The 12,953-nt window shown below is 29.6% G+C and overlaps 1 protein-coding gene across 4 annotated transcripts in view; it reads right to left on the bottom strand.

Moving 5' to 3' along the window:
- The window catches only part of LOC114121821 (sodium channel protein para), a 63,516-nt gene that overhangs the window by 10,860 nt on the left and 39,703 nt on the right, over positions 1 to 12,953 (bottom strand). For 3 of the 4 annotated variants that reach the window (XM_050201789.1, XM_027984300.2, XM_027984299.2), the window contains exons 2-16: positions 8,817 to 8,910; positions 8,385 to 8,613; positions 5,306 to 5,461; positions 4,891 to 5,096; positions 4,307 to 4,435; positions 3,577 to 3,668; positions 3,241 to 3,453; positions 3,107 to 3,173; positions 2,891 to 3,035; positions 2,551 to 2,715; positions 2,193 to 2,477; positions 1,713 to 1,856; positions 976 to 1,224; positions 789 to 885; positions 337 to 405 (exon numbers count right to left, since the gene is read on the bottom strand). In XM_050201789.1, the coding sequence (XP_050057746.1) occupies positions 337 to 405; positions 789 to 885; positions 976 to 1,224; positions 1,713 to 1,856; positions 2,193 to 2,477; positions 2,551 to 2,715; positions 2,891 to 3,035; positions 3,107 to 3,173; positions 3,241 to 3,453; positions 3,577 to 3,668; positions 4,307 to 4,435; positions 4,891 to 5,096; positions 5,306 to 5,461; positions 8,385 to 8,537 (2,170 nt within the window). In that variant the 5' untranslated portion in view covers positions 8,538 to 8,613; positions 8,817 to 8,910. Of the gene's footprint in view, positions 1 to 336; positions 406 to 788; positions 886 to 975; positions 1,225 to 1,712; positions 1,857 to 2,192; positions 2,478 to 2,550; positions 2,716 to 2,890; positions 3,036 to 3,106; positions 3,174 to 3,240; positions 3,454 to 3,576; positions 3,669 to 4,306; positions 4,436 to 4,890; positions 5,097 to 5,305; positions 5,462 to 8,100; positions 8,134 to 8,384; positions 8,614 to 8,816; positions 8,911 to 12,953 lie in introns of all 4 variants that reach the window. The other variant, XM_027984298.2, reaches the window with a different exon arrangement.

A 12,953-nucleotide genomic window follows, 5' to 3' on the forward strand; every position in this document is an offset into this window, starting at 1 on the left:
ATTTACAAGATGTCCATCTCTAAAATAAGAAGAACCAATAGAACGAAGTGTACTACTTCCGGTGAAAGACAATTTAATCGTGTTGACATTATGGTGTATGAGTCTATATGAGCACATTTAACATGCAAATATATACAGGGTGATAGCAATATGTTGTTTATACAGCGTTTTTTTTTTGTCTTGGGAGATATATTACATTATCACAAACATGACAAGTATAGGACATAAACATAAGACATAAGTAATTACATTATTATTATTATTACACACATTCAACAACGACAACAAAAACAACAAGAAATATGTATACGAATTTATTATTGGTTTATTGCATACCTGCTTTTTCGCTACCTCTACTCTGACGTCCGGCTGCCTGTTCGATGATATCGTTCAACACCATAACATCTGAAACAATATTTTATAAAATATAAACATATTACATCTGCTGCAGATCATTATAATTATTGCACCACTATCATTTTCGTACAGCGGTGGGTATAGGAATGAAAAAAAAATTGAGCTAAATTTAAAATATATATTTTATATGTAGTAAAGAGGTATAAATTAAATATGCAAGTAGTTTTAAAAAAGACATAAACATTTAAAATATAACAGACATAGTATACAGTTTTATAATAAAATATAATACATTTTAATATAAAATAGTTAATAAACAAGAAAATAATCTATGAGGCACTATCTAACGAAGGGATTTGCGTTTAAACGACTTTAATCTCCATATAATAATAATACACAGCATAACTGTTATTTGAACGCAACCAGTTTACCTCTCATGTCGACGACCGTGTGCTTTTGTGAATCACTGTAACCGCACTCGTCCACTTTTTGTTTCGATTTGGACATGGAACTCGTATCGTAATCGTCCTGAAACCCAATGCGATCGGGTTAGTGTGTTTAGTAATAGTAGATGCGCGTAAGCGTGTCTGTATTACTATTACTATCTGAATGACTTACGTCTCGATGGTATCTCTGATCAGATGGATTGAAATAGTTTCTGGCCGACCGCGACCTCAACTGCCTCTCTTTGGTCATAGGCGGTTTGAACAGATCCGCATGCGACGTATACGTAATTCGGGACGTGTGTGACGTGTAACTGCTGTGCCTCGAACCGAAGTTCGCGTATGATACGGGTACGATGATGGCACCGTTCTCCTCACTCATGGGCGTCACTGCGTTTGAGTCGTCGGCATACGGTAAATGTTCCTGAAAGTTTCAAGCACGTATTCAGAATTTTTGTTCGGGAGAGGTGGTGGGAGCATACAAATTTTCCTATTTCCCCTTACACACTAATACACGAAATCACCACTAATTAAACTTTTATGATATCGATAGTAGTTGACTGTAATATAGTTATTATCGATCAAAGGACACGGTTAACGACCCTCCGACCTAAGCGACCTAGTCACCATCTTACAAATCTAAAAATATTGTGTAATGAAAAAATCAATCATTATTATTTACATTATCTTTTAAAATTCTCAATTTTTATCAAATCGTATAGTACGATCAGAAGAATAAAAATATTATAATAAACAATATAATATCCTCAAAACTTTAAGGAAAAAACTTTGTCCGGAATGCTCCTCCCCTAGGGTGCATCGCGTTGGCTAATTAGTTTTATTCTGTGTTGTATTCAAACATCGTAGAATCGAAACAGAGTGTCAGAATTTCAAACTATCTTTCGCACTTACTTCCGCGTCGAGTAACGTGTTTAAGACTAATGGCTTGGTATCCGCTCCGGTAAACCTCGGTCTACCGTTCCGATGTGACAGTTGGTGACTGCCACGCGACGCCCGCCGGATGTTGAACGGCGATCCCGGCAGGCTAAGGCTTGCCTGAAATCAAAATGAAAACGTGACAGATTTTTCAGGGAAAAAAATTGAATCTGTATAACTGTAGTGTTGAGCAAAAAAAACTCTATTGTTAACTGATGATCAAAGCTTATGAAGATTACATATGCATATTATTTAAAACCAATAAATTTCAATGAATATACGGGTTGTATATATTTTTGATATTAAACATATACTATAAGACTATCTTGCTATATATTATTTATGTTAAAATAAATGACATTAGATATTTAGGAAAAATACTTGTAAGTATTAGTGATTAAAAATTCATCATAGAGTTTTTTTTCAACTCGACCGTAAGTCGTACAAGTGTAGTACTTTTCTTGTTTTGCCGCTCTGCCTATCCACACTCCCGGTGTCCGAATGTTTGTCATGGCTCGTGATCGACATCGATCGCAGGCTCATATTTTTCTCTCTATGATGATCATTGCCAATCCCTCGGTCTTGACCACCGCCAAACATATTGTCGTAACTTTGGCTCGAAAAGTCCGAAGGCGATTTCGGATGTTGGGTGACGTGTCGCGCTCTCTCCGCACGTTCCGCCACTCTTTCCTCGTGAGCTTGCCTCCGGACCTCTCTGTCTTTAGCCGCTTGTTCCGCTTCCTACACATTATACAAAACTCGTGAATTATTACACGTTTGGGGGGTTAAAATTCGATTGTGAACAAAAATTCACCCTGATAGCTTCTTCTTCGGCTGCCTCTTCTTCTTCAGCTTTTTTCTGCAATTCGTCGTACGACATTGCTACGATGGCTAATATCAAATTGACAAGATAAAACGAACCGAGAAATATAATCACAATGAAGAAGAACATATGCCATGGTCCGGCAGCTCTTAACACCTAGATTAGGACATTTATAATTTTTTAGATGCAAAAGAATCAAGAACGACATAATAATAATAATTTCAATCATAATATATATTTACATAAAATGTATACAGATATTATTTTCAACTTTTAAAGTATACTAATAAAATATAAACAAATATATATACTTTATAGTCTGCTAACTTACCTGTTGGTATAATGCTTCCCAGTTGTCTTGGGTCATTAATCTAAATGCCGATAGTAAAGCCCACGCAAATGTATCAAAACTTGTGTATCCATAGTTAGGATTTCCTCCAAAGCCTTGGATACACATATAACCTTCATCGCATTGTCTAAAACAGAAATACAAATAAATAACAATTGTTATTAAAATATTGATATATATATAACAAAATAATCTTACCCAGCGCCAGTACCGTTCCCACATAATCGATACTCATCTGGTTCATCTTCATTAGGTTGCCAGTTAGCTAAATCACACGAATAAGATTATAATTATTACATTATACTCAAATAACTAATAACATGTTAACATACATTTATTCGACATGAACGCAAACCAATTTTCATTGGTTAAATTTCCAGCTGAGCCGTCAAGAGGAAAATATTTTATACATTTTTGTGTTAATACGCCCATATAAATTTGTAATCCCAGTAATGCGAACACAGATAGTGAAAATATTGTTAATATAATGACATCCCTGAGGTTTTTCACGGATTCTATCACAGCTCCAACGATAGTCTTTAATCCTAAAAACATAAATGAACACAATTTTACATCTTTATCTCTAAATAAAAATGAATTTTAACAATATAATATAAGGCCAAAAAAGCATGTTAGTATAATATATAATTATATCATTTTATATTTACCAGGCACAATGGCTACAGTTTTGAGCGCTCGCAGTACTCGAAATGTTCGAAGAACCGCTAAATTTCCAAGTTCTATACCCATAGTAACGTAACTGAAAATTACAATATTTAACTACACATGCTATAATTAAGTTATTGTATTGTACTAATTAATATTTGGATACCGATAGTCCACAAAATATTTAAACCTACCTTCTAAAACAAAGGGCTATACGCTAAGTATACTAGTTAAATAATAATATATACTATATGTATGTAAATATAATATATATATACATAAACATATATATTTTAATATGGCTATGTTCAATTTAAAACCCGATTCTAAATAGTATCAGCTATAGGTCTAAATTCCGAATAAAAACGATTACACTAAACTATAAACAAAATATATATATATATTTTGAAATTCGATACAAAAACAATAATAATGTATCGATAAATACGTCTATTGACATTAATAACACAAGTAAGTACGTAAAATAAAACAAAAAAGTAATTTCCCATTTTCAATTATTGTATTTTTTTTTTTTTTTTTTTTGAAAGTGAAATTTTGCTTTTAAATGCAAACAATATTCACCATTTTTGATTTTATCATATGTATTATAGCACCTTGCTAACATTAATCCCTCCCCTCTTCTGCCGTCAAAACAAAATACATTATGTCTTCAATTGTGGTTATATCGCCCTAGTAACGGTAGGTATCTACAAATCTACTTCTACTACTCACGCTAATGCAATAACAATGAAGTCTAGCCAATTCCATGCATCTCTAAGATAGGTGAAGTGTTCTAATATGAAACCTCGGGCCATTACTTTCACAGCCGATTCGAATGTGTAGATGCCGGTAAATATTACTCTGGAAACGATTAGATTACAATATGAAACATAAATTATAAAAATCAATAATCATCCTAACGCTACATACACATAATAACACTATCCTCAACAATTTACCAAGTTTTCTAGCGATCTAGTATGTATAAGCTAAGACTCACTAACGTATAATAATAATAATAATAATAATAATAATAAACATTAGTTATATAAATTTTGTTAAGTTCTAATAAAATATAATAATATAAACCTAAGGTTGAATAAGAATATAAATTGGAACATAATATAATATATGTGTGAGTATTAGATATTATTATAGGATATAATAACAATAACAATAATAGTAATAATAACAATAATAATAATGACAATAACAATAACAGTAATAATACAAATGAAATAAAAACAAAAACAAAAATTTAACAAATAAACAGTAAAATTTACAAAAAAAAGTTTTATTATTATTAATCGACTTACTCAGACGCTTCAATAGTCGGAGTTGGGGGCATTATCATGAACACACAGTTTGTAAGTATAGTAGTGATGATTGTTACAGAAAATATCGGGTGGACTAATATGTAAATAGCCACCCGGCGGATAGGGTTGAAGGGGTCGAGTGCCCAGAGGCCATCGGTGGCGCTGAACCTGAAGATATCTTTTCCTTTGCTAATTACTACAAAAGTCTGCGAAACAAAAACAACAAAATGATGGACGGTTGTTTTTGTAATGTCATAGGGAACACTATAATAGTATTGAAATGTTTATATGACATTAAATATGTAAGGAGCGTCCGCTCCGCCACTGCCTTCACAACCGTTGCCGGAGACCACACAGATGGGTTTCAACAGCGGCGGAGACCATAGTAGCGTAAATAAACCCTGACCGAGCTTACTTTTTGATTGTGATAGTAAGGGTCGATATCCTCGAGAGGTACGGACGCTAATTCCGGTGGAAACGTGCCGACCAAACGGACCGGCAGCGGAGCTCCTTGTTCCAGAGTAGCGTCCGGCTGGGGACCTTCATCTTCGTCCTCGTCCTCATACCGAACCTGTTAACAATATAAAGACTATCGAATTTATAGGAATTAATCGGCGAGCTTCACCAGTGATGAAACTGTGTTCGCAAATATCTATGTTGATATTATAATAGTATGGTACTATTTAATATAATAAAAACAAAATCATATACTATAAGGTTACAAATTATACGATGATGCAGCAGCTATTATATACTTGTTGTTTTAGCGTGTTATATTAATATAATAGTTAATGATATGTTGTGAACACGTATGTTACAGATCAAAGGCAAAATTAGAGATGGAGTATCCAGGGTTCGCCTGGATCCCATGCTACTGAATTTAATTTTTGCGACCATCTAAAAATGATTATAATTCTGTATACTATACACTTGACGATATCAAAATTCTAGACGTTATTTACTCTCCTGCCTTGGATAGTATTATGATATCTATAAACTAAAACGACCATGGTGTATTTTAACGTATAATGTTTCTTAGACGATGTATTATTCGCCTAATTCATTGTAGTTTTATTTTTTTTTAATGTAATTTTAACGTGTTTTTTTGTTAAGTATAATTTTGTACGATTACTAAAATCAATGACCATTCAGTATATTTTAATATTTTTTAATAATACCTGTGCGAACGTTATTTCTACTAAACGACCATCGCTTGTGTATGTCATAGATCATAGATAAATAACGGGTGTAATATAGAAAATTCCGTTTTATTCCCAATTTAAAATCGATGTAAATAACTTCTGTACTAACTGTTATATCACGTATATCAATTATATTTTCTAAATACGTGTGTAATGCACATCATAGGTATATACTTAAATGTGGAGGTCCAACTAGCGCAATTCACAATGCATTTTGACGTTATAATTACGTACATCGAGTTGGTGGCAAATATTTTATACGATTTAACCGATTCGATACGACACGATTTTGTCATGTTAAGTTGCACTACATTGTGTTAGACCACAATGTGAACGCAAATTATTCACGTCATCACCTGGTACACCATAGTACACCGGATCGGCATACAATACAATGCGTTCCTATTATTAAGGCACAGACCACAATCGTAGCTTGCGCATTCAAGTTATTAAAGGTCGTGAACATTTTTTTCGTCGTAGAGTAGGCAATCGATTTAATGTAACTATTAATTAAACCCGTTTTTTTTTATTTGCTGTGTTTAATAATTAAACATTTTCAGAAATATTAGCGATGGATAGAATTGTTTTTAACACAGAAAATTTAAAACAAAATTCAACAATTTTTCCTAGAACGAAAATGATAAGTAACAAACATCATTACGTTTGTTGGATCGTCAATTTTTTTGCCCAAATCTTTACATTTGGTTGTATTATGAAAGTTAATGAAAGCAATTTTATTTAAAGTCATATTATACATAAATTGTAAACTTTTGTTATTATTAGATTTTTTTTTTATGCAATACTAAGCTATTAAAACTCATTAAAATCATCTTAAGATAAATTTAACCAGTAACGTGTATATGGAGATAGAACCATTCATACACTCATTTCAGGTGGTTTATATGTTTAACTTCGTTAATTAATTGAAATTTATTTTACAAATAAAATAAATTAAATACCTACAATTATGATTAACGTTAAAATATAGGTATTATTCGATATTTAGCAAACAAAAATAAAATCTATTGAAATATGTAGGTAAACAAATAAAAAATAATTTATACATATTTAATGCAATCCAATTGTTTGTGATTATATTATGTTTGTTGGTTTTTCAATTAAAATTTGTTCAAAGAACTTAAAAAGTAATTTAAATTAATATCTATTATAAAATTTATAGTTATTATTTGCTTTTTAAATTTCTTTAAAATTGCTTAATGAATAGTGTTTAATAATTTATTCTTATAATATATTTATCAATAAAATAGTAACGATTAATATAATTTTAAACTACAATTAAATGCATTATTTATGTTACACAATATTATTGTTTTAGTTTAACCAAAACGCACTTACAGCTATTCCCTGATCATTTTACGATGTATTATATTATATTTATTTTTCGTATTAATCAAGTTTAATCAGCTCAATTAATGATAATTATTATGGCGTTTTAGTGTAATATTACTATATTATTATAATAGTATAGCTCATTCCTTTTATTTCGAAAGTGCTAACTTGCGTTTAGTCTAGCAAAACTATTCTAGAAACTACTTTAACTATAAATATGCGCACCTTAGTAAATTACAATAACTACTTTAATATTATAATACAGACCTAAATAAATGTACATTACAATATAGTATAGGCATGTATCAATATATTTAAATGTATAAATCTTTTATAACAAACGTTTTGTTTGTTAAGCTCATGGTCATGACTCATGATACTATGTTTAATTAAGTATAATAATATGTATTACTTTGATATTATGGTATGTGATACTAAGAATTTGTGTGATGACATGCTTTTGTACATTTGCTAAAAATATTAAGTAGCAAGTAAATTAGTACGTAGTATGTACATGGTAACAATATAATAAATGTATAATGTATATAATATGTACATATTATACATCATAAGATAATATGAGTAATGTATGAATTCTAGCCTAGTTTGTGGCCTAATTATAAAATATGTCCTCTATTTTTTTTTTCTACTTGCTTACGTCTTTATTTTTATTTCTCTTCCATGGCAAGGGCTGTTGTCAAATAATAAAACAAACAACATTAATATTAGATCGTTTCCAAAACTTGGCACGGATACACACTAGTTCCGTCTTAAATTCCACATTTAAATCACATTTAAAGCTAATTGTAGTTTTATTTTGGACGTCAAAAAGTGTTTGGCTATAAATTACGCTTCCAAAAATATGGTAGTAGGGTTAAAATTTAACGACGAGAACATGGGGATGGACTCCGGCAGATTTGGCCAGAGTTCAACCAAACTCACCTCCCCTTCAGCTCTTTTTTCCTCAAGTTCTTTCTGTTTAGCATGATCTTCAGCTATGCGTTGTTCGATGGCCCTCAGTGATTCGCGGGTGAACGGACGGAATAGGCTTTTTTCTTCACTGGAGAATGAAGAATCGGTGTCAGCAATGGACATGGTCGAGTGCACCTCTTATACCCTCGTCGGCCTGCCCCCTCCGGACTGCTGGAGAGGGCTCAAGCACGTTAACCCTCTAAAATAATAATACAAAGTGATTAAATCAATACTTTACTAACATTTTTTTAATTGTGTGGTAAAATAAATACATTATGACTTAAATACAAGTAAGTGTTCTGTTATTAATTATGAAAATAGTTTTTAATCGATACAAGTTATATTTTTTCATTTTTCATTTTTCATTGTAATTATATGACACTATAATATTATAATATTTACCTCTCGTCCATCCGGAAAATGGCACCTGTGGCGTTCTATTTTGGATACATCCCTTAAACAAGACAGTTTGAGCAGGGTTTGTACACTTAACAATCTGAAAATAACAACAAATTTAAATTAAATTATATACAATTATATATGAATTATGAGGATTTAATTGCAGTTTATTAATATTTCAAAATAAGTAGTATTATACTAATGTTTTGTGTTTTATTATAAATTATGATAATTCAAATATTTTCTGGATAAGTAATGGATTATAGTAAAATTTCATAGATTTTTGTTTAACGGTTGTTATTAAACATACAAATTCTAATTAAATTTGTAAAAATATTTTTATTTAATGTTTTATATCTCAAAGATGACACAATATATGACAAACATAAGAGCGGGTTGTGTTCAGTCGCATGAAATTCGGCAAAACCTATAAAATAACATCGATTTTGGGTTGGTTCGGCCGAACCCTGCAGTACCGTAACAGTAGTAGGAGTAGCGTAAAACAACGATTGTATACCCGGTAAAAATAAAGAAACCGTGAAAGAGAAAGTACAGAGAATTATAAGGGAAGCCATAGAGGAAAGGAGAAGTGTTGATGATGGAAAAGGAGAGATATACAGACAAATTTAAAAAGAAAGAGAGAGAAAGAGTCTGTTGACCCTAAGCTCTCCAAGGTCTCTCCTACACCAAGTACTTTATCTGCATACATAATTATTGTGTTATGTACAAAAAAAAACATCACTACACCCAATTTTAAACTTTATGAAATGGTGTCGTTTAAAAGTCTTGAGAATAATGTCTTGTCTTTTGAAGTGAACGAGTAAAAAATGATCATTAGATGTTTAGCATATTATCTTCAAAATACCTATAGGTTAAGTTAATATATGTTTATATAGGTATATATGAGTTATTATATTGAGTGTGAGAAATTATTTGCAATAACGATCATTTTTTTTTGCAAATTTCAATATAATATAAACAAAAAAATAAAAATAAAATTTTAAAAATGGAAATTCTTCAAATTCTTGTTTTTACTAAGCTGTAGATTTTGAAGGGATCTAGTATTATCATAACTATCTCATCATCGTTTTTATAGAAGAGCACACAACTGCTTATGCTTTTACCATAAATATTATATAATAAAAGACAAAACCGTTAATGATATAGTATTATCATATTAATAATCATCATAATTATTATATATTTCATTTTTTTCATTGCAAACGCATAGGCTATAGCCACGTAATATTAAACGGTCTAAATGTACCCATAAGAATCGTTGTCACTTTCATGAAAACATCGTGAACTCTGTGTATCCTAGGTACAATAAACGAACCAATAACTTTAAAGTACTTGTTCTTGCTCAAGAATTGTACGAATAAAATATACTCGTACGTACTCATAACGATATACCTATTTAGAGGTATCTTATATATAAAACAACACTGGAAGTACTATCGTAATATAATACATGTATGCATTTACTCTGGAACGAATTTAATATTATGTATTTTCTAAAATGTTTATTGATTATTTCTTACAGTTTTATTACATTTCTAAGGTTAGTTGAAGAGGGCGTGAGTATACTTGCGGGTATAAACAATTGGCTTTGTCCTTGCGCACTCGAATTATGCGTTACAAAAGTGTTATGCTAAGTGAATATTTCATTGCGAGCTTTATCATTTGTTTTGAGAGGATATAATATAACATATGGATATGGGACGACTACAATATGTGTGTTTTATTTTTATTTTAACCTTTTTTTGTACAACCATTCAATATTGAATGTGTGCAATATGCTAAATACAACAAAACATAAAAATAAATCCAAACCATTATAATTTGATGGTGTTTATATAATATTAGATGTGAGTAAAGGTATGTTAAGAAATATTAAATTTAAATACAGATTAAATATAAAAATAATTTAAAAACTGTCGCATAAATGCATTAGTAATAAGTATCAACTACGGATATATAATATAAACATAAAACTAAGAAAAAATGAAAAAGTAGCAATAGTTTTTAGAACAAATACAATATTACGAAGTGTGCTCTTATTATTTTACTATTGTAAAGTTGTTCGAGAGCAAAAGAAAAATCGTTAATACTACAGATGAATTATTACACAAACTACAGAGGGAAATGAGTACGATACATATTATATATATGTACAATGTACATCGTATTTCCACAGGCAACTAAATTCATAACTAAAGGCACATTATGGCAGTATATTTTCAATAAAATACATGAAAAAATGACGAGTTTTATTTCAAACAGTACAACAAGATAATTTTTAAAGAAAATATATATTTTTTTTATATTCATTGCTAAATTATTATTCTAGAATATTTTTGTTAGATACTGAATGGAACAACAAATGTATTAGTTTTACGATGATTTGTGTTTTTTTTATGTCTGTCACTACCTTATGTAACAGTAAAAATTACTAAATCTTTAACTCAATATATTTTCTTATAGGAAAGTGAATAAGTATAGTTAGTACTAGTGGGGGAGGTAAAATGATTCACAAGTTTCTATACTTTTATTACATTAAAAATGTTGAATATTTTCAAATTATTTATATATATGTGAAATTTAAAATTTATTTTTTATGTATTTTCTAAATCTATTATCGTTAAAAAAAATTGAAAATATAAAAAACAAAACTCACATAGTTATTTTTTTTATAACTGTAGGTATTTAAAAATACATAATATGAATGATTTTTTTTTTAACCATTTGTAATTTATCAAAATCCCAAATATTATGTAGTTAAAATATTATAAATATTTTTCAATTTTTATATTTAAGCCACAACCATTGAATAGTTGAGTAATTATTATTTAAATCAAAACCTTTAAAAACTAAAAATAATGTATTATAATATTTTAAATAAAAATTTTGGAAAAATTGAATTATTAAATGAAAAACACAGATTTTATTTTGTTTTTTACAGTTCAAGAATATTATTAGTGGAACTGAAAATATAGTAAATACGCAAAGGTATTTTTAAAATATTTTGATTAATTTTAAGGTGTTGCCTATATTATTAATACCAAAATAAATTTAAGTTAAAATAGTAATATTTTCTTTTTCTTCGTCTTTATTGACTTTATGGGGTCGGTTACCCTGGTTCGACACCTTCTAGGACTTTGCCCCCATGTCTACTTTACTTACACCAGCTATTTTCGTGTCATTTTCTATTCAGTCTATCCATCTTTTCTTTGGTCTACTTCTCAATCTCTATAATAGCAATATGAATAAATTATAATTCAATATACATAATACATATAGTAATATAGGTTGACAGATCATCTCCGCTCAAAATCGATTTTTTTATGCAATGATTTATCATTGAATTTAAATTTAATATATCCATTACAGTAACCTATTTAATGATGAGGTATACTTGACATTTTCTGCACGGCAAAGCCCATATCTACTGGTCCATTAAAAAAAAAAATAAATAAATATTAATTGAAATGTTAGAGCTCGAAATAGGTTGCATAATATCAAAGTGATGTTTAGAACCAGATATCATTTTTAATTTTGTTAAAATTCAACATAATATCATTTATAAGCGTTATAAACGTTTTATTTTTTCATGTTGTTTAAACACAGTTGTTCTAAAAATTAAATTCACTTCAAACTTGTGCAGTGAAAACAAAGTATATTTTTACTGTATTATTGAGTCTGCAACTGCGTTTTTATTTTAATATTTTGGAATTCGAGGGAGTAATATCCACATAAAATGTTGTATTCGTTTTACTGAATTGTAGTACAGCATCCCGCTGATTTTTATTTTCAGATAAATCGAAATAATGTATTTTTTTTATATAAAAATTAATTAATCTGTTATTAAATTTTAATATAAGAATATTCATTGGGTGTCCACGTAGGATGTTTTTGGTATTTTAATTTTTTGATCAATTAGGAATGTTTTAAAAAGTTTAAAAATTTATAATTTTAATGAACATTCCGAATTCGCTATAATATCTTAACCATACCCGAATTAGAGTTAAAAAGAACAACATTCAATCGACATTATAATAGTGTATTATTGATCGTGGGTGGTGAAAAAAAAGTTTCGTGTCAAATATGAATTCAGCTACACATTATCGAAAGCGTCTTTTG

This window comes from Aphis gossypii, chromosome 2, assembly GCF_020184175.1.
Source record: "Aphis gossypii isolate Hap1 chromosome 2, ASM2018417v2, whole genome shotgun sequence".
Lineage (NCBI taxonomy): Eukaryota > Metazoa > Arthropoda > Insecta > Hemiptera > Aphididae > Aphis > Aphis gossypii.